The 23,283-nt window shown below is 38.0% G+C and overlaps 1 protein-coding gene across 4 annotated transcripts in view; it reads right to left on the reverse strand.

Annotated features, from left to right (window-relative positions):
- The window catches only part of CHIC1 (cysteine rich hydrophobic domain 1), a 72,837-nt gene that overhangs the window by 8,199 nt on the left and 41,355 nt on the right, over positions 1–23,283 (reverse strand). For all 4 annotated transcript variants that reach the window (XM_044234775.1, XM_044234773.1, XM_044234774.1 and 1 more), the window contains one exon: positions 8–64. In XM_044234775.1, the coding sequence (XP_044090710.1) occupies positions 8–64 (57 nt within the window). The remainder of the gene's footprint in view (positions 1–7; positions 65–23,283) is intronic.

The following is a 23,283-nucleotide window of genomic DNA, read 5'->3' on the forward strand; positions in this document are numbered from 1 at the left end:
TTCTTACCTTGTGATATAATCTGTTATTTTCCCATTCTAATAACTTCTGAATTGATCTTCTGGTCTAAGAGGAAGAATCAAGACTCTGTTACAAGATGAACTGAAGAACTTTGTAAACTATGTGTATATTTTTCTGCTTGTTTGTAAAATCCAATTATCTTCTCTTCTTGTTTTTGCATTAGAAATCAGAAAAAAGGCAATGTAACTGACAGAAACTGCCAAAAGAGGAGTAATATTTTGAGCAATTATTATACTGTTATTGTAAGATCGCTTTCTCTCTCTCTTCACACACCCATGCATATATATGGGGTTTTAATATCTACTTTTCAAAATGAAATATGTACAAACTGTTCTGTGTTGTGAGTCCATTTACTGGACTACTATGAAATCAATACTGATACAGTTAGTAGTCCACTTAAATGGACCTAATCTTGACTTTCACATATCTTTTCATAGGGTTACTTTTTCAATATACATGCAATACACCAAGTTAACCCTGAGTCCTCACAGAAAGTCTTCCTATAAGAGCTCCTAGCACAAATGCCTGGCATATGGTAGTCACTCCAGATCTACAAGTTGAAAAAAGCAAGCCAACATATATCAGAATTTCCACTGACAAGAACATGTTAAAAACAGCTAATCAGAAAATTTTATTTAGAGGAAAAACTGTAAATGAGAAGCAGCACTGTCCTAAACAAGGGGACAGAGACTGAATTTCTCTATTGGAGTGCACATATGTTGTAGGGAGGAAGAAGTTTGCAAAACCTTCAAAAAAATTAAGTTAAAGTCTATTAGGCATTTTCAACTCTTATTTGGAAGAGTTTTATTAGGTTTCTGATAAAGAAGTCATGGTTAAAATTTAATACTACTCCTCAAAATTGAATGATTTACAAATCCGTATCTGAAATGGTTTCCAAAGCACCAACTTAGATACTATTCCATTTGTGGAACTATGTCAGTTAACAATCAATGGCAATTATATTCAGTTCATTCACTAGGTCAGAATGACAACAATGCCAGCTGGAGTGCACCATGGGGTTACTGTACTTGATAGAATCTCTAAACAAAATCAGATGGGTACAAAGAGTCTGAATTAGTTATTATAAATCTTTTCCCAAAGAAAAAGTCAGGCCCAGATGGTTTCAACGATGAGTTCTACCGAACAGTTAAAGAAGAAATAATACCATGACAATAAACACGAACTCAACAAAATACTAGCAAACTGAATCTAACAACATATGAAAAAGATTATATCAACCAAGTGGAATTTATCTGAGGAACACAAAAATAAACTGCTGCAATACATTATATTAATAGAATAAAGGACCAAAAAATGACATGATCATCTTAACAGATTTAAAAAAGGCTTTGAACAAAATCCAATATCCATTCATTATAAAAATCCTTAAAAATTAGGGTCATGATCTCAGGGTCCTGGGATCGAGTTCCGCGTCGGGCTCTCTGCTCAGCAGGGAGCCTGCTTCCTCCTCTCTCTCTCTGCCTGCCTCTGCCTACTTGTCATCTCTCTCTGTCAAATAAATAAATAAAATCTTTAAAAAAATTAGGAATAAATATGAACTTCCTTAACCTGATAAAGGGCATCTATGAAAAAAAACTATAGCTACTATACTTAATGAAGAGAGGCTGTTTTCATCTTAAGATCAGGAAAAAGACAAGAATGTCCCCCTACTTTTATTCAACTGTATGAGAAAATTTATTCAAGTGTACTAGAAAGAATAGGGAGGGCAATTAGACAAAAATAAGAACTAAAAGGCATCCAGATTGGAAATGAAAAAATGAAACTGTCTTCATTTGCAGACATGACCTTGCACAGAGAAAACACTAAGGAATCTGAAACCATGCTCCATAGGGTTAATGAAGTTAAAACTGTCACTAGCAAGACCCTCACTGACTATCTGTTCTTCACAAGAATGCTAAACCTTAACCTTTTAGAGGCAAACAGGAAGAGCTCAGGCAGGCTTAGACCAGTTTGAGCTTGACTACGGACTCACACCCATGGAGATGAACCATGGAGTATCCACAGTAGCTTCTATCTCATAATATCTGCTCAAGGAGGAATACAAACCTCATCAGCATAACATACAATGTGTTACAGGCATATTTCCTATATATGTGTATATGACATTATACCTCTACATGCAATGACAAATCCCTCCCCCCTTTTCTGAATATTCATCCTGTCCCTAAATAATAAAAGAAATCCATTTACCCCTACTCAGAAGTCATGGCTTTGGAAATTATTCCCCATGATTTTCTTATTTGTTGAAGTAAAGTTTTGTGTGACAACTCCACTTGATGTAGTCTCTATCTGTAATTTCCCAAGGAGTGAACTCACTTTAGTTAGTAGGTTACAAATCCATTAAAACATTACTAGAATAAGTCACCAAGTTTGCAGGAAACAAGATTTTGGTAGGTAGAATTCTGGCTCCCAAGATCTTCACCTCCTGGAGTTACACCTGTGAATACGTTACATTATGTTGCAAAAGGGGTGTTGCAGATGTAACTCAAGGTACTAATTATTTGGCTTTAAAATAGAGGGAGATTATTTTAGATTACTTTGGTGGACCCAGTGTGATCTCAAGGGCCCTTAAAAGTAGAGAACTTTTTCTGGCAGATGAAAGGACAGTCAGAGGGATCTGAAGCAAGAGAAGAACTCAAACCACCACTGCTAGCTTTAAGACAGAGATGAAAGGACCTATTTTATATTTTTATTTTAGCCAGAGGCTTCCATTGAGGTTAAACAATAACTTTGTTGTTTAACCCTTAAATTGTCCCTGCTCCTCTTCCCCCAGGGGGACCTACTTAAAAACAAGTCCCAGAAACCAGCCTCAGGTAACAAAGCTGGAATACAAGGGTGAGTCAGGGCAGGTGGAGACATCCAATCAGTGGGGGCGCATACTGTCTCCTAGCTACCAAGGTGATGGGCTAGTTCCTATGGCTACTGTGGGGTGAATTGTAATTCAACTAGCCACTTGAGAGTGGCCAGGCCCAACCTCAAGGGCTTTGCTCTATAAAAGTTAGTCTTGTAAGAGGTGCGTCCCCAAACGTTCGGTTAGATTCTTGATGCTTGGAGCTAAATAAAGCTTTGCTTGACCTTCGCTTTATATCAGTCTCGCTCCTTTAATCACGGACCCATTATTGGGGCATAACAAGAGAGGCTACACAGAAAGTATAAGGACATGATTTATGCAAAAATCTGAGGGAGTTTAGAAGCAAATTCTTTCCCAGAATCTCTAGAAAGGAATACAGACAGCCCTGCCATCACCTTAACTTTGGCCTTGTGAGATCTTAATATGAAAACTGTTTTAAACCATTAAATTTGTTACACTAGATAGAAAAATAACATGAGGCTCAACCTGTAAAAAAATCAATTGTATTTGTATACACTAGTAATGAACAATCTGAAAATGAGAGTAACGGACCATTTACAATAGAATTGAGAAAATATTTAGAAATAAATTTAACGAAAGAAGTATAAGACTTGTAAACTGAAAACTAAAAAAATCGCTTAAATACATTAAAGAGGTAAATAAATGGAGAGATATCCTATGTTCATGAATCAGAAGACTCATGGAATAGCATTCACAACAATGGTGCTGGGACAATTGTATATCCAAAAGAAAAATTATGAAGTCAGATACCTATCTCACAGCATGCATGAAAATTAACTCAAAATGGATCAAAGACCTAACCATAAGAGGTGAAATTTTAAAACAACTATAAGAAAACACAGGAGTAAATCTTTGTGATCTTGAGTTAGGCAAAGCACCTTTAGATATGAAGCAAAAAGTACAAGCAAGAAAAATTTTAAAACGATAAATATGACCTAGTCAAAATTAAAAATTTTTGTGTGTCAAAGATACCATTGAGAAAGTGAGAGCCCTTCCAGAATAGCCATGTGAGAACCTAAGGGAAATTTCTTCCTTGTAGAGATAACTATTACTTTGATCAAGTATTAGCAAGGATACTCAATCAAATGTTCCAGAGATTGATCAAAGGGATTATAACAGTTTGACAAGTATTTATTCAATAAATTTATGGACAATAGCTAAGAATATTGGGAAGCCTTGGTAATAAAGCTAGGTAATACACCCATATCTCCATTGCTCTACATTGTGGAAGAACTATTTTAACAAGCTTGGGAGCTGTGTGGCAGGTGGTTCCCTATAGCTTCCAGCTCCCTGGAGTGGAACTGCTTTCCTGGGTAAGGACAGCTTCTACTTCCCTAATGCTTACTTCTACAAAATAGGCAAAACAGTTGGTGAAAAGTACAGTCCCCCTTTCTGTCACATATCTGTATTGTGGGAAAGCTGATATATTTGGCTTGACAACTGAGTGGCAGTTCCCATCCTCTCAGCTTCCTAGGGTAGAAATACTCTGGGCAATCCAGTTGCCCCCAAAATTCAGTTCCATTTCTATATAATAATAGTAAATAATTCAAAAAAGAAATTAAGAAAATAATTACATTTGCAGTAGAACCAAAAAGAATAAAAAACTTAATAATAAACTTAAGCAAGGAGGTAAAGATGTGCACCCAGAAATTTATAAAACATTGCTAAAAGAATTTAAAGACCTAAATAAATGTAAAGACATCCTGCATTCATGGATTAGAAGACTTAATATTGCTAAGATGACAATATTATCCAAAATGATCTATAGAGTCAATGCAATCCTTATCAGAATCCCAGTGACATTTTTATAGAAATAGAAAAAATCCTAAAATTCATATGGAATTAAGAGACCACTATTAGGCAGCAAGCTTGAAAATGAAGAATATGAAGGACTCATATCTCTGGATTTCATAACTTAGTACAAAGCAATGGTAACCAAAAAAAAATGGTATTGGAATAAAGACAGATATATAGACCAATGGAATAGAATAGAACCCAGAAATAAGCCTTTGAATGTATATGGTCAACTGTTTTTCAACAAGAGTGCCAACCATTCAATGGGGGAAAAGAATAGTTTCCAATAAATGCTGCAAGGAAAACTAGATATCCACATGCAAAAGTATCAAAATGGACCCTAAACTTACACCACATACAAAAATTAACTCAAAATGGATCAAAGAACCAAACAGAAGAGTGAAAACTATAAAAGTCTGTGAAGAAAACATTGGAGACAATCTTTATAACACTGGATTTTGCAATTTCTTGGCTCCTGACACTGAAAGCATAGGCAAAAAAAGGGGAAAATATTAACTGGACTTCATAAAAATTAAGATCTTTTATGCATCAAATGACACTATCAAGAGAGTGAAACAATTATCTACAGAATGGAAGAAAATATTTGCAAATAATCTGAATACATAAAAACTTCTCTAACTCAACAACAAATAAACAAATTAGTTGCAAAATGAACAAATTACCTATTATTAGAAATGGCCAAGAGTACATGGAAAAAGGCTAAACACAAGTCATTAGAGAAATGCAAAGCAAAATCAAGATACCACTTCACACCTATTAGAGTGGCTATTATCAATAAGAAGGAAAATAGCTAATGTTGGTGAGGATTTGCAGAAATTGGAATCTTTATGCATTACTCATGGGAATGTAAAATGGTACAGCTCCAATGGAATGTCTTTCTTTTTCTCAAAAAGCTAAACAATTACCATATGTTTACATATTCTATTCCTAGGTATACTTCCCAAAAGAACTGAAAGTATGGACGTGAACAGATATTTATGCAGCAATGTTAAATGCAGTATTATTCACAAAAGACAAAAAGGTGGTGAGAATTCAGGTGTCCATCAACTGATGAGTGGATAAACAATGTGGAATATAAATAGAATGGACTGTTATTCAGCCATATAAAGGAATTAAGTTCTAAAACATGCTATGACATGGATGAACCTTGAAGACATTAAGCTAAGCAAAACAGTGTCAGGGCAAATACGGAATTACCCTATTTATATGAGGTATCCTAGGGTAGACAAATTGGCAAACACAGAGAGTAGATTAGAGGTTACCAGGGTCTGAGGGGAAGGGGAATGAGGAGTTATTATTTAATGGCTACAGAGTTTCTGTTAAGGTAATGAAAGATGTGAAAATAGGTAATGGTAATGGTTATACAACATTGTGAATGTAATTAATGCCAATGAACACTTAAAATGGTAAACTTTATGTGTATTTTACCACTCTAACACATTTTCAGAAAAATCCAGTAAACACAGTAGAAACCAAGAAACGATATCATTAGTTGACCACAATATAAGGAATTTCTGTATGATATAGATGACCCCACCCTCAAATGAAAAAACTGAAATTTAAAAAATGCCTGACTGCAGACATCTTGATATGAAAGTATAGGAGCCTGAAAAAGAAGCAAAGATGAACTTGAAGTAACTTTAAATATGCACAGCAAGGAGGACATGTGCAAAAAAAAAAAAAGGAATTAAGCTTCTTACAACAAAGGAATATAATATGCCATGCCATGATCAGAAATAAATGAAATTATGATGTCAATGGCTCATTAAGTAGAAACTATCTATAAGGAGACAGAAATTATTAAGAAGAGCCAAATGGAATTCTGGAGTTGAGGAGTACAAAACTGAAATAAAAGAACACAAAGTAGATTTGAATTAGAAGAATAACCAGTGTCAAAAGATAATATGTAATCTCAAAGCACAGAAAAACAGAATGAAGGAAAATGAAAACAGCCTCAGAGAAATATTAGACATCATTAAGGGCACCAATACACATATACTGGGAGTACCATAAAAAGACAAGCACAAAACAGAAGAAATATTTAATGCAATAATGGTGAAAACTTCCTAAATTTAATGAAAAATATCTATCTACACATCTGGGAAGCTCAAGAGGTCCAAGCAGGAATAAACCATAAGGAGATCCATAGCAGATACATTATATTATAATGTTGAAAAACAGAAAAACAACTGAAAATCATGAAAGCAGTAAAATGAAATTACTAATTACTTACACAGAAACTACAGTAAGATAAACAGCCAACTTCTGATTAGAAACAATGTAGGGCACAAGACAGTCAGTAACGGACTGAAAATGATGAAAGAAAAAAAGACTGTCAACTTTAGAAAATGAAGGCAATCCATTTAGGCATGTAAAGGCGTGGAAGTTATCTCTCCTGCCCACATATCAAGAAGGAACAAAACAAAACAAAACCCTGAACCACCTGAAAACCAACTCCCCTTAGATTCATCAGAGAAGAGAGGTTGTAAAGACTGGAGAGATACACAGATGGATACAAATAAGCACAATTACCAGGGTAGAAACACAGGAGAGGAAAACTGTGGGAACCAGGAGTAGGATAGCAGGACCTGAACTTGATGAATTGCTGCAAGCTGGAAGCTCAGTGAGGACAAGTTTGAGAGTTAAAAATTCCAAAGAGGCCCAGTCTTGGGGAACATTCCCACACTTTAAGTTTTATTACCAAAAGCCTTATCAGGTTCTCACAGTGATTGGAGAAAAATTCCTTCGTCCTTCCAGTAGGAAGAGGGAAAGAATAGCCACTTTTAAATACTCCCAGAAGGGACGCCTGGGTGGTTCAGAGTTAAGTGTCTGCCCTTCAGCTCAGGTCATGATCCCAGGGTCCTGGGATTGAGTCCTGCATCAGGCTCCATGCTCAGTGGGGAGCCTTGTTTCTCCCTCCGCCTGCCGCTCCTCCTGCTTGTGCTCTCTCGCTCTCTCTCTGACAAATAAATAAGTAAACCTTTAAATAAAAAATGCCCAAAACATTCTGTTCTTAAAGACTGTTCTTAAGAGAAGCTACTGTACCAGAACCTGACCAACCTTGGGAAAGGCAAAGACAGAACTCCAGCACCCTCCAGCCTTCCTGTCTCACCTAAAGGGGAAAACAAAAAACTGGGAAGCACTTGTGAAGGGCACAGCTCAGGCGCACAGGGTCACTAAAAAAACAGGCTAAATCATAGTACTACAGAGTACTTCCAAGTCTTCCAAAACCTTACCACTATGTCAGTAAAGTTTCTTATAATATGGGAATACAACTGAAAGAACTGTGCATCTCAGACAATATTTAAAATAAATAAGCCAGATGGATGAAAAGTACAGCATAAGGAATACAGTCAATAACACTTAATAACTTTGTATGACAGATGGTAACTATACTTATTGTGGTAATAAGCATTGTGTAATGTAGAGAATTGTTGAATCACTATGCTGTACACTTGAAACTAATATAATGTTGTATGTCAACTGTACTTCAAAAACAAAAAAAAACAGGCAGAAAGTGAAGATAATTTACTTAGAGTCCTTTACACTAGAGAATTTGTTAAATAAATTGTTAGATTAAAGAACAAAAAAAGAAGTATCTAAGGAAATCTAAAGAAAACAGGCCAGACAAAACCAAGGACACTGGGGAAAGTTTAGTATCCAACATTGACAACAGTAAATACAGCCAAATGCCCGATAACATAAAATCTTATTTAAAGACCTGTTTACCTCAGTTTCTTTTACCTAGTACATATGTGTGGCTTTCACACAAAAAGTAAACACAATAAAAAAAAAAACCGGCAAAAAAAGTACAAGTCATACTAAAAGACACCACAAGCATCAGAACCAGACACAGAAATGGCAGAGATGTTGAAATTATCAGACTGGGAATATCAATCAACCAAGACTAATATGTCACATGTAATGCAAAAAGTGGATAACATGAAAGAACAGATATGGATGATGTTAGCAGAGAATTGGACAGATATAATGTCAGCAAAGAAAGGGCAACTGTAAGAAAAATTCAAAAGGAAATGGCAGGGACAAGATGGCGGGGTAGTAGGAAGAGGAGTCTTTTCAGCTGGTACCCCAAAGTGAGCTGATTACCTACCAAAGAACTCCGATCACCCATGAAATCAGCCTGAGATGAGAATTATACACGTCTGGATCTCTACAGGGGCAGAAGACGCCAGTGGGCAGGTAAAGCGGTATGGGAACGGCGGACTGATATCGGAAGATAAACAAAAGGGGGAGGGAGCCACCAGTGGTGACCGGTGGGAGAGTAATACCCAAATACGAGCGAGAGTGCCCTGCGTCTGGGGACCAGCATTAACTTGGAGACTGGTTGAAAGCACTCCAAAAGAGCAAAGGATCGCGGGGGCGCGGAGGCAGAGAGAGTGCGGCGAAGAAACCAGATCCTGGTCCCTAAGCCGACAGCATGCCCCAGAGCTCGTGGGTTCCGGCTCCTGTGAGGGGATGGGAGCCGCACCGGTCTGCAGAACGCGCGCTAGCCCTACCACAAAGCTTGAGATGCGCGCGCACGTCCCTCGAGCTCCCCTGGGTTACTGAGGCCCGGCGAGCGCTCCTTGACCCGCGCCATTGTTTCAAAGCCTAAGCCGTGCGTGTGCGCGAATCTCTTCCCCGGACAGAGTCGTGCAAAAGCCCAGCCTGGGGCTTACGGACCAGCGCCCCGTTCTCAGTGCCCCAGACGCGCGCCTGACCCACAGCCGCCTCTGAAAAGAGGTGCGCGCAAGCCGGGCACTCCCAGCCCAGCCGGCGGCAAAATCTCAGTGTGCGATCGCTGCTTGGAAACTCTCTGGTGGTCGGGAGCTCCCAGAGAGCCTCCACTGCTTTGGCTTTGGGTACAAGCAAAAGATCCTGAACCCCCAGGGTCTGCAACTTGGAACCTGCGCTGCCAGCGGCCAAGGGGGAATTTATTCAGCTTCTGCACCCAGACTGAGGCTTCTCTCTGAGAGGGAGATCAGGGTGCGGTTTGATTTCTTCTAATACTACAAAAACCATCAAAGGCGGTCAAGGTGAGAGGGAAAAAAGCGAACAAGCAAAAAAAACTGCCAGAGAACAAAAGCCTGAAAAAAACCAGTTTCCCCAGAGCCCACCCCCTTGAGGGGGGCGGGGGGAGTCAAATCAGGAAACATCATTGACTGACAACCCACGTGGCAGGCCCCTCCCCCAGAAAACAAACCAAGAAAGAAAAAAAAAAGGACTACAAGAGAACCACCACTACTTCATAGGAAAACTTGTATTATTCACTCGTTTCCACTATTCCGGTTCATATATATATTTTTTTTACACATAGGTAATTTTTTTAACCTATTTACCATCACAGCGAGCTGTACAGTACATCAAATTCCATAATACTTTTCTAACCTGAACTTTTTGATACATACACCTATGTTTTTCTTTTGCATTTTTATTTTTTGAATTCCTTTTTTAAAAAATTTTAGTTTAGTTTAGTCTAGTATATTCCTTTTTATTTTTATCCTCTAATATTCATATAGAGTTAACTTCAAAGTAATCCCCTTTCCCCAATCAATACTACCCCTATAGGTAAACCAATTTTTAATCCCCTTTATCTTAGGAAAGTTGAGTTCTTTAACAAAGATATCAAGATACATCGAGGAAGAATCAAAACAACCTTCCTCGCACACACTGAGAATTTATAAGAACTCTTCCATCTTCTTCCACCAGTGTTTCTGTGTTTTTTGAGTTTGTCCTGATAGCATATAAATTTTACACTTGTGGTTCTTTTTGACGAGGTTCTTTCTTTATTTGCATATATATATATATATTTTTTTTCTTTGTCTTGCCATATAATTGTATCAGTCTTTTTATCTCTTTTTGTTTGTCTACTTCATAAATCTTACCTTGGGGCCCATCTGGGCTGAATCTTCTCTTTCATCTTCCCTTTCTTTCCTGTCTCTCTCTCTCTCTTTTTTTTCTTTTTCTTTTTCTTCTATTCCTTTTTCTTTTCTTTTGTCTCTCGTTTGGGTGGGGAATCCTGATTACTCAGAAGTGTTCCAGGGTGCACCTTGACTGCACCAGAGTTGATTCATCCAGCTACATCTGTTCAGTCTTCTCCCACCAAAATGACTAGGAGGAGGAATGCCCAACAGAAGAAAAATACAGAGTATGGACCTTCTGCAACAGAGCTAACGGCTATTAACATAGACAATATGTCGGAAAGAGAATTCAGGCTAACAATTATCCAGGCAATAGCTAGGTTGGAGAAAGCCATGGATGACCAAACAGAATTGATTAGGGCCGAACTGAAAGCGACCAGACAGGATGTTCACAATGTTAGGGCGGAGCTTAAAGCTACCAGGGAGGAGGTCCACAATGCTCTCAATGAGTTCCAATCCAATCTAAACTCTCTCAAAGCTAGGGTAACTGAGACAGAAGATAGAATTAGTGATCTGGAAGACAAAGAGAGAGAAAAAGGATCAGGAGGAAGCCTGGAACAAACAGCTTAGATCCCACGAAAGCAGAATCAGGGAAATAAATGATGCCATGAAGCGTTCCAATGTCAGAATTATTGGAATCCCTGAAGGGGAGGAGAAAGAAAGAAGTCTAGAAGATATAGTGGAACAAGTCCTTCATGAAAATTTTCCGAATCTCACGAATGAAACCAGCGTTCATGTACTAGAGGCTGAACGGTCTCCACCCAAGATTATACACTCCAAAAAAACATCACGACACCTGATAGTCAAATTGAGGAATTATAATTGTAGGTATAATCTCTTGAAAGCCGCCAGGGCAAAGAGGCTCCTTACTTACAGAGGGAAGCCCATCAGAATAACGTCAAACCTGTCCACAGAGACCTGGCAAGCCAGAAGAGGCTGGCAAGATATATTCAGGGCACTAAATGAGAAGAACATGCAGCCAAGAATACTTTATCCAGCAAGACTGACAGTCAAAATGGATGGAGAGATAAAGAGTTTCCAAGACCGGCAAGGCTTAAAAGACTATGCAACCACCAAGCCGACACTGTAGGAAATATTAAGGGGGGTTCTATAAAAGAGGAAAAATCCCAAGAATAGCATTGAACAGAAATATAGAGACAGTCTACAGAAAGAAAGACTTCAAAGGTAACTCGATGTCAATAAAAACGTATCTATCAATAATCACTCTCAATGTGAATGGCCTAAATGCACCCATAAAACGGCACAGGGTTGCAGATTGGATAAAATGACAGGACCCATCCATATGCTGTCTATAAGAGACCCATTTTGGACCTAAAGATACACGCAGACTGAAAGTGAAGGGGTGGAGAAGCATCTTTCATGCCAATGGGACTCAAAAGAAGGCTGGGGTAGCGATTCTCATATCAGATAAATTAGACTTCAAACTAAAGACGGTAGTCAGAGATACAGAAGGACACTACATAAAATCCTTAAAGGGACTATCCACCAAGATGATCTAACAATTGTAAATATCTATGCTCCCAATATGGGAGCAGCCAATTACTTAAGAAAACTGTTAATCAAGATAAAGAGTCATATTGATATGAATACACTAATCGTAGGAGATCTTAACACGCCTCTCTCAGAATTAGACAGATCATCGAAGCAGAAAATCAATAAAGAAATAAGAGCATTGAATGACACATTGGACCATATGGACCTCATAGATATATACAGAACATTCCACCCTAAAACAGCAGAATACTCATTCTTTTCAAGTGCACACGGAACCTTCTCCAGAATAGACCACATACTGGGTCACAAATCAGGACTCAGCCGATACCAAAAGACTGAGATTATTCCCTGCATATTCTCAGATCACAATGCTTTGAAACTGGAGCTCAATCACAAGGAAAAGTTCCGAAGGAACTCAAACACCTGGAAGCTAAAGACAACCTTGCTTAAGAATGCTTGGATCAACCAGGAGATCAAAGAACAACTGAAACAATTCATGGAAACCAATGAGAATGAAGACACTTCGGTCCAAAACCTATGGGATACAGCAAAGGCGGTCCTAAGGGGAAAATATATAGCCATCCAAGCCTCGCTCAAAAAAACTGAAAAATCCAGAACACACCAGCTGTCTCTACACCTTAAAGAACTGGAGGATCAACAACAAATCAAACCAACTCCACACATAAGAAGGGAAATCATCAAGATTAGAGCTGAGATCAATGAGGGAGAAACCAGAGATACAGTAGAACGTTTTAATGAAACTAGAAGCTGGTTTTTTGAAAGAATCAATAAGATCGATAAGCCACTGGCTACAGTAATCCAAAAGAAAGGAGAGAAAGTCCAAATTCATAAAATTATGAATGAAAAGGGAGAGATCACAACTAACACCTAGGAAGTAGAAACAATCATCAGAAGTTATTACGAACAGTTATATGCCAATAAGCTTAGCAACCTAGATGAAATGGATGCATTCCTGGAAAAATATAAACTACCAACATTGAGCCAGGAAGAAATCGACAACCTGAATAGAGCGGTATCTAATAACGAGATTGAATCAGTGATCAAAAACCTCCCAAAAAACAAGAGCCCAGGACCTGACGGATTCCCTGGGGAATTCTACCAAAACTTCAAAGAAGAAGTAACACCTATTCTCCTGAAGCTGTTTCAAAAAATTGAAGCAGAAGGTAAACTTCCAGACTCTTTCTATGAAGCCAGCATTACCCTGATCCCCAAACCAGGCAAGGACCCTACCAAAAAGGAGAATTTCAGACCAATATCACTGATGAATATGGATGCTAAGATTCTCAACAAGATCCTAGCCAACAGGATCCAACAGCACATTAAAAAGATTATCCACCATGATCAGGTGGGATTCATACCTGGGCTACAAGGATGGTTCAACATTCGCAAATCAATCAATGTGATACAACAAATTAATATGAGAAGAGAGAAGAACCACATGGTCCTCCTCTCAATTGATGCAGAAAAAGCATTTGACAAAATCCAACATCCGTTCCTGATTAAAACGCTTCAAAGTATAGGGATAGAGGGAACATTCCTGAACCTCATCAAATCTATCTATGAAAGACCCACAGCAAATATCATCCTCAATGGGAAAAAGCTTGCAGCCTTCCCATTGAGATCAGGAACAAGACAAGGATGCCCACTTTCACCACTCTTGTTCAACATAGTATTAGAAGTCCTAGCAACAGCAATCAGACAACAGAGAGAAATAGAAGGTATCCAAATTGGTAATGAAGAAGTCAAACTCTCTGTCTTCGCAGATGACATGATTCCTTATATGGAAAACCCAAAAGACTCCACCCCCAAACTACTAGAACTCATACAGCAATTCAGCAACGTGGCAGGATACAAAGTCAATGTGCAGAAATCAGTGGCTTTCTTATACACTAACAATGAAAATACAGAAAGGGAAATTAGAGAATCGATTCCATTTACTATAGCACCAAGAACCATAAGATACCTGGGAATAAACCTAACTAAAGAGGTAAAGGATCTGTACTTGAGGAACTACAGAACACTCATGAAAGAAATTGAAGATGACACAAATAGATGGAAGACCATTCCATGCTCTTCGATCGGAAGAATAAACATTGTTCAAATGTCTATACTGCCTAGAGCAATCTATACTTTTAATGCCATTCCGATCAAAATTCCACCGGCATTCTTCAAAGAGCTGGAGCAAATAATCCTAAAATTTGTATGGAATCAGAAGAGACCCGAATCGCTAAGGAAATGTTGAAAAACAAAAATAAAGCTGGCGGCATCACGATACCTGATTTCAAGCTTTATTACAAAGCTGCGATCACCAAGACAGCATGGTACTGGCATAAAAACAGACACATAGACCAGTGGAACAGAGTAGAGAGCCCAGATATAGACCCTCAACTCTATGGTCAATTAATCTTTGACAAAACAGGAAAAAGTATACAGTGGAAAAAAGACAGTCTCTTCAATAAATGGTGCTGGGAAAACTGGACAGCTATATGTAGAAGAATGAAACTCGACCATTCTCTTACACCGTACACAAAGATCAACTCAAAATGGATAAAAGACCTCAACGTGAGACAGGAATCCATCAGAATCCTAGAGGAGAACATAGGCAGTAATCTCTTTGATATCAGCCACAGCAACTTCTTTCAAGATACGTCTCCAAAGGCAAAGGAAACAAAAGGGAAAATAAACTTCTGGGACTTCATCAAAATCAAAAGCTTCTGCACAGCAAAGGAAACAGTCAAAAAAACAAAGAGGCAACCTACGGAATGGGAGAAGATATTTGCAAATGACAGTACAGACCAAAGGTTGATATCCAGGATCTATAATGAACTCCTCAAACTCAACCCACACGAAACAGACAAACACATCAAAAAATGGGCAGAAGATATGAACAGACACTTCTCCAATCAAGAAATACAAATGGCTATCAGACACATGAAAAAATGCTCATCATCATTAGCCCTCAGGGAGATTCAAATTAAAACCACAGTGAGATATCACCTTACACCAGTTAGAATGGCCAAAATTAACAAAACAGGAAACAACATGTGTTGGAGAGGATGTGTAGAAAGGGGAACCCTCTTTCACTGTTGGTGGGAATGCAAGTTGGTGCAGCCTCTTTGGAGAACAGTGTGGAGATTCCTCAAGAAAGTAAAAATAGAGCTTCCCTATGACCCTGCAATTGCACTCCTGGGTATTTACCCCAAAGACACAGATATCGTGAAAAGAAGGGCCATCTGTACCCCAATGTTTATAGCAGCAATGGCCACAGTCGCCAAACTATGGAAAGAACCAAGATGCCCTTCAACGGATGAATGGATAAGGAAGATGTGGTCCATATACACTATGGAGTATTATGCCTCCATCAGAAAGGATGAATACCCAACTTTTGTAGCAACATGGACGGGACTGGAAGAGATTATGCTGAGTGAAATAAGTCAAGCAGAGAGAGTCAATTATCATATGGTTTCACTTATTTGTGGAGCATAACAAATAGCATGGAGGACAAGGGGCGTTAGAGAGGAGTAGGGAATTTGGGTAAATTGGAAGGGGAGGTGAACCATGAGAGACTATGGACTCTTAAAAACAGTCTGAGGGGTTTGAAGTGGCGGGGGGGTGGGAGGTTGGGGTACCAGGTGGTGGGTATTATAGAGGGCACGGCTTGCATGGAGCACTGGGTGTGGTGAAAAAATAATGAAAAATGTTTTTCTGAAAATAAATAAATTGGAAAAAAAAAAAGGAAATGGCAGAAAGCCAAGATACCATAACAGAAATAAAGAATACCTTTGATGGGCTCATCAATGACTGGGCATGGTTGAGGTAAGTATCAGTGAAGATTGAAGATATAACAATAGTAACTTTCAAAACTAAAAGGAAAAAAAAAAGAAGTAGAACATTCCAGAACCAGTGGTCACTTATAAAAGGAGGAATAGGCATATAATAGAAATACCAGAAGGTAAAAGAGGGAAAGGAACAGGAGGAAGAAAGGAAGAGATAGTATTTAAAGTAATAGTGAAAAGATAATTTCCCCCAAATTAATGAAAGGCATCAAACCATAGGTTGAGGAAGCTCAGAGAGTACAAAGCTATATATTCAAAAATCTATACCTAGTAATCTCATATTTAAACTGCAGAAAGTAGGTGCGCCTAGGTGGCTCAGCTACTGGGCATCTGCCTTTGGCTCAGGTCAAGATCCCAGGGTCCTGGCATAGAGCCTTGCATTGGGCTTCAGGCTCCGTGGGAAGCCTGCTTTTGCCTCTCCCACTCCCCCTGCTTGTGTTCCCTCTCTTACTCTCTGTCAAATAAATAAATAAATAAAGTCTTTAAAAAAATAAATAAACTGCAGAAAAATCAAGGAAAAATCCTGAACAAAGCCAGAGGGAAAAATGCCCTACATACAAAGGAACAAAATAAGAGTTATATCAGACATCTCTTTAGATCTCAGGTGAGACAAGAAGAGAGTGGAATGAAATAAAGTGTTAAAAGTACCCACAACAGAGAATTCTACACCCAGTAAATTAATATAGGCTTTCAGACAAAAAGTTGAAGGAACATGTCAACAATAGAACTGTCTTGCAAGAAATGTTAAAAGTTCTTCAGAGAGAAGGAAAATGCTATATTTAAGATACTTAGATCTTTAAGAAGGTTTACAGAAGGAAAAAAATGAAGGTAAAATAGCTTATTTCTTTTATTCTTGTTTTTTTTTCTTTTTTTAGTAAAAATTTTCATGCTTCTCAACTTGAAGGTTAAATTGGGGCATTTCTCTTATTCTTAATTGATTTAGCAGGTAATAATTTGCTCAAAATAATAACAACATATTCAATGATGTTAGCTTATGGATAAGTAAAACAAATGGCAGCAATGTTATAAGGGATGGGAAGGAGAATTAGAAATACTCTGTAAATAAGGTACTTCCACTACCTGGGAAGTGGTATTGTGTTATTTGAAAGTGGTCTTGAATTGGTTATACATATACACACACACATATGTATGCATACATATACACACGTATGTGTATATGTACATATACGTGCACACACATACATGTATGTATATACACACGTATGTGTGTATATATGTATACACATATGTACATATACACATACGTGTGTATATGTATGCATACATATGTGTGTGTATATATGTATGTATACTACAAACTTTAGTTGGCCACCCCTCAAAAAAAGATTAAAAAGTAGGATTATTGATATATTAAGGGAAGATTATAAAAATACATAAAAAATACTCAGTTAAAATCAGATAAGACAGAAAAAGTCTAGGAGACAAAAGCAAAAACAGGAATAAAGAACAAGAGCAATGAATAGAAAACATTAATGAACATGGTAAATCTTAATCCAACTATATCAATAATCACTGTAAACATCAATGGCCTAAATACACGGATTAAAGATTGTTAGCAGATCAAAAAAAAAAAAGATTCAACGTATTGTCTATGAGAAACCCACTTTTAATTTAAATGTAAAATCATATACGACTAAAAGTGAAGTGATGGACAAAGATATATCACGGTAACACTAATCAAAGGAAAGCTGGAGTTACTTTAGTAATTTCAGACAAAGCAGATTTCAGAGTGGGGAAAATTATCAAATACAATGATAAAAAGGTCAGTTCTTGATATGTCATGGGCATAAAAAAAAGCATCAAACTATGTGAGGCAAAAACTGATGGGACTGCAAGGAGAAACAGAGGAATCTACTCTTTTTAAAAAGATTTTATTTATTTATTTGACAGAGAGAGAGACAGCGAGAGAGGGAACACAAACAGGGGGCGTGGGAGAGGGAGAAGCAGGCTTCCTGCTGAGCTGGGAGCCTGACGGGGCTCGATCCCAGGACCTTGGATCATGACCTGAGCCGAAGGCACATGCTTAATGACTGAGCCATCCAGGTGCCCTGAGGAAACCACTCTTATAGCTGGAGACTACAATAGCCCTTTACCAGTAATGAATAGATCAATCAGGCATAAAGTCAGTAAAGACATAAAAAAACTCAATAGCACCACTGATCAGCTGGATATAATTAACATCTACAGACTACTTTATCAAACAATAGCAGACTACATATTATTCTCAGGCTGACATGGAATATTCATCAAGATAGATCACATTCTGGGTCCTAAAACACAACTTAACATATTTCAAAAAGCAGAAATCATGCAATGCATACCCTCAGACAACAGTGGAATTAAACTAGAAATCAACAACAGAAAGGTAGCTGGGGAGGGGGTGGCACCTGGGTGGCTCAGGTCATGATCTCAGGGTCTTGGGATCGAGCCCCACATCGGGCTCTCTGCTAAGCAGGGAGCCTGCTTCCTCCTCTCTCTCTGCCTGCCTCTTTGCCTACTTGTGATCTTCCTGTCAAATAAATAAATAAAATCTTAAAAAAAAAAGAAAGGTAGCTGGAAAATTCCCAAACATTTAAGAGATTAAACAACACATTTCCTTTCTTTTAGGGTGGGGGAGGAGCAGAGGGAGAGAAAATCCCAAGCAGTCTCCATACTGAGCACAGAGTTAGATGCAGGGCTTGATCTCACAACCTCAAGATCATAGCCTGAAAAAAAAAAAAAAAAAAAAAAAAGATCATAGCCTGAGCCGAAATCAAGAGTCAGATGCTTAACCAACTGAGACACCCAGGTGTTCCTAAATAGCACATTTCTTTTTTTTTTTTTTTAAAGGCCCTATTTATTTATTTGACAGAGAGAAATCACAAGTAGATGGAGAGGCAGGCAGAGAGAGAGAGAGGGAAGCAGGCTCCCCGCTGAGCAGAGAGCCCGATGCGGGACTCGATCCCAGGACCCTGAGTTCACGACCTGAGCCGAAGGCAGCGGCTTAACCCACTGAGCCACCCAGGCGCCACAGCACATTTCTTTTTAAAAAAATTTAAATTCAGGGGCGCCTGGTTGGCTCAGTGGGTTAAGCAACTGCCTTAGGCTCAGGTTATGATCCCGGAGTCCTGGGATTGAGTCCCATATCAGGCTCCCAGCTCCATGCGGAATCTGCTTCTCCCTCTGACCTCCCCTCTCATGCTTTCTCTCTCTCTCAAATAAGTAAATAAAATCTTGAAAAAAAAAAACCACCTATGAGCACCAATTGGCCATTTCAATAACCATTTCAATAACAATCTCTTTGGCTAGAAACATTTAAAAAAATTTAAATTCAATTAGCCAACATAAAGTACATCATTAGTTTCAGATATAGAGTTCAGTAAATACATCAGTCGCATTTAACACCCAGTGCTCATCACATCACATGCCATCCTTAATGCCTATCACCCAGTTACCCTATCCTTCCCCCATCTCCCCCAACAGCAACCTTTGGTTTGTTTCCTATAGTTAAGAGTCTCTCATGGTTTGTCTCCATCTCTGATTTCTTTCCATTCAGTTTTCTTGACTTTCCCCTATCATCCTTTGCACTATTCCTTAAATTCCACATAAGAGTGGAAGCACATGATAATTGTCTTTCTCTGATTAACTTATTTCACTCAGATGCTAGCCTCCAGTTCCATCCACATTGATATAAATGGTAAGATTTCAACCTTTTTGATGGCTGAGTAATATTCCATTGTATATCTATACCATATCTTTTTCCATTCATCTTGATGCCAATGGACATCTGGGAGGGAGGGAGAGAATGTCCACAGCTTGGCTATCGTGGACATTACTGTTATAAACATTGGGGTGCATATGTCCCTTTGGATCATTGCATTTGTATCTTTCGGGTAAATACCTAGTGGTGCAATTGCTAGGTCATAGGGTAGCTCTATTTTTAACTTCTTGAGGAATCACCATACAGTTTTCCAGAGTAGCTAAACAGCATATTTCTAAATAATATAGGTCAAGAAGGAATCTCAGGAGAAACTTAAAAATATATAAAACTAAATAAAAATGAAAACACAACTAATTGAAATTTGTGGGATTCAGTGAAAGTTGTGCTTAGAAATTTGCAGCATCAAATGTATAGAGTAGAAAAGAAGACCTAAAATCAAGCATGTAAGTTTGCACTTTAGAAAAAGAACAAATTAAATCCAAACTAAAAAGAAAGAGGTAACACAAATTAGAGCAGGAATCAGTGAAATTATAATAGGATTTCAATAGGGAAAATCAACAAAATTAAAAACTGATTCTTTGAAAACTAGTAAAAAGAGTCAATTTTTAGTCATGCTGAGTAAGGGAAAAAAGACAAAAGTTACTAATATCAGAAATAAAATGGGTTATCATTAATGATGCCATGAATATTAAAAGGGTAATAAAGGAATATTATTAACAACCCCATGCCCATGAATTTGTTAAGCAAAATGAAATGGACCAAATACTGGAAAGATACAATCTACTAAAACTCACACAAGGAGAAACAGACAATTTGAATAGGCCTATATTTATTAAAGAAACTGAATCAACAATTAATAACCTTCCCAAATAGAAACTCCCATGGCCAGGTGGGTTCATGAGTGAATTCTACTAAATATATAAGGGAGAAATTTTACCAATTCTTTACAATCTGTTCCACAAACAGAAGCAGAGGGAATACTTAACTCATTTTAGAAGGCCAGCACTACCCGAGTGCCAAAACTAGACAAAGATATTATATGAAAGGAAAAGTACAGATCAATATTTCTCATGAATATAGATGTAAAAATCCTGAATAAGACATTAGCAAACAAATACAAGAATGTATATACCACAATAAGTGACTGTTGGTTTGGCAATGAATTCTTAGATAGAACCCAAAGCATGAGGAATAAAAGAAAAAAGTTGGTAAGCTGGACTTTATCAAAATTAAAAACTCTACTCTGTAAGAGATGCTGTTAAAATAATGAAAAGACAAGACAAAGACTGGAAGAAAATATTTTGAACACAAATACCTGATAGAAGACTTGCATCCAAAATATATAAAAAGTGTTAAAAATTTCACAATAATAAACCAGAAACCCAATTAAGATATGTCTGAGCAGAAAAATCTCAAAGAAGATATATAGATGACAAATCAGTACATAGAAAGATGCTCAATATCATATAACTTTAGGGAATTGCAAATTAAAAAAAAACAGTGAGATACCACTATGCACATCTTAGAAGGTTCAAAATCCAAAATGCTGTCAACACCAAATGTTGACAAGTACATGGAGCAACAGAAAGTCTTTTTTTTTTTTAAAGATTGTACTTATTTATTTGAGAGACAGAGAGTGAGAGTGAGAGGGAGGGAGAGAATGAGAAAGAGAGAGAGATAGAGTGCGCGCCCACACAAGCAGGGTGAAGGGCAGAGAGAGAATCAAACTCCCTGCTGAGCAGGGAAGCTGGACATGAGGCTCCATCTGGAGACTCCAGGATCATGACCCGAGCCAAAGGCAGGCACTTAACTGACTGAACCACCCAGGCATCTCGCAAGATAAAGTCTTATGTATTGTTAGTGGGAATGTAAAATAGTATAGCCACTTTGGAAGAGGACTTGGCAGTTTCTTACAAAACTAAATATAATCTTACCATATGATGCAGAAATTATACTCCTTGTTTTCTTACCCAAATTACTTGAAATTTGCTGAATATTTGTAGCAGCCCAATACATAACTGCTAAATCTTGAATGCAATGAAGACATCCTTCATTAGGTAGGTGGGTAAACAACTGTAGTACATCCAAACAACAGACTATTACTCAGTAGGAGACTATTATTCAGTAGGGGCACCTGGGTGGCTCAGTTAGTTAAGTGGCCAACTTTTGATTTTGACTCAGGTCATGATCTCAGGGTCCTGGGATCAAACCCTGTGTTGGGCTCTGCACTCAGCAAGGAGTTTGCTTGAGGATTCTCTCTCTCTCTGCCCCTCCCCACACTTGTAACGCCTTCTCTCTCTCAAACAAATAAATAAACCTTTCAAAAAGAATATTATTCAGCAAAAAAAAGGACTTATCAAGCCACAAAAAGACATGGAGAAACCTTAAATGCATATGGTAATTGAAATAAGCCAATCTGAAGAGACTATATCTTGTATGATTTAAACTATGACATTCTGGAAAAGGCAAAATTATGGAGACAGTTAAAAGTTCAGTCACTGCTTGGGATTTTGGGGTGGGAGGGAGAAATGAAGAGGTGTAGCATGTTGGATTTTTCAAGGGGTGAAATTATTATTCCATAATACTGTAATAATGAATACATGTCATTATACACATCAAAATCCATAGAATGTACAACATAAAGAGTGAATTCTGATGTAAATCAAGGACTTTAGTTAATAATGATGTGTCAATATTGGCCTCATCAGTTTTAACAGTTGTACTTCAACAGTACAAGATGTTAATAATAGACGAAATTGGGAGTTGGGTGAGGAGGATATATGGAAATTATACCTTTTTCTCATTTTTCCCCATAAACCTAAAATTGATAAAAAATAGGATGTTAATTAATTTTATATATCAAAGAGTAGAGACAAAATGAGGACATTCATAGATAAAAACTGACAGCATCTGTTGCCTGCAGACCTACTGTACAAGAAATACTATGGGAAACTCTTCAGGCTGAAATCAAGGGACGCAAGATATTGAGTCCACATATAGAAAAAAGAAAATTCTGGGGCACCTGGGTGGCTCAGTAGGTTAAGCATCTGACTTCTGGCTCAGGTCATGATTGCAAGATCCTTGGATTGAGCCCTGTCATGATTGCAAGGTCCTGGGACTGAGCCCCGTTGTCAGGCTCTAGGCTCAGCTCAGAATCTGCTTGTCCCTCTTCCCCTGCCCCTCCTCCTGCTCATGCTCTCTCTACCTCTCTCATAAGTAAGTAAGTAAGTAAATAAATAAATAAATATCTTTTTTTAAAGAAAGAAAAAGGAAAATTCTAAGAAGCTCAAAGAATTCCGACTAGGATAAACTCAAAGAGATACATCCTGAGAGAAACTATAATCAAAGTTGAAAGCCAAAAACAAGGAGAGAAATCTTGAAAGCAGCAAAGGAAGAGTGACTGTTATATTCAAGGGGTCCTCACTAAGATTAACTGTTGTTTTCACATCAGAAACCATGAGGTTCAGAAGCAGTGGAATGGCGTATTTCGAGCGTTAAAAGAAAGACTGTCATCCGAGAATTCTAGATATGGCAAAACTATC

This window comes from Neovison vison, chromosome X, assembly GCF_020171115.1.
Source record: "Neovison vison isolate M4711 chromosome X, ASM_NN_V1, whole genome shotgun sequence".
In the NCBI taxonomy this organism is placed as follows: Eukaryota; Metazoa; Chordata; class Mammalia; order Carnivora; family Mustelidae; genus Neogale; species Neogale vison.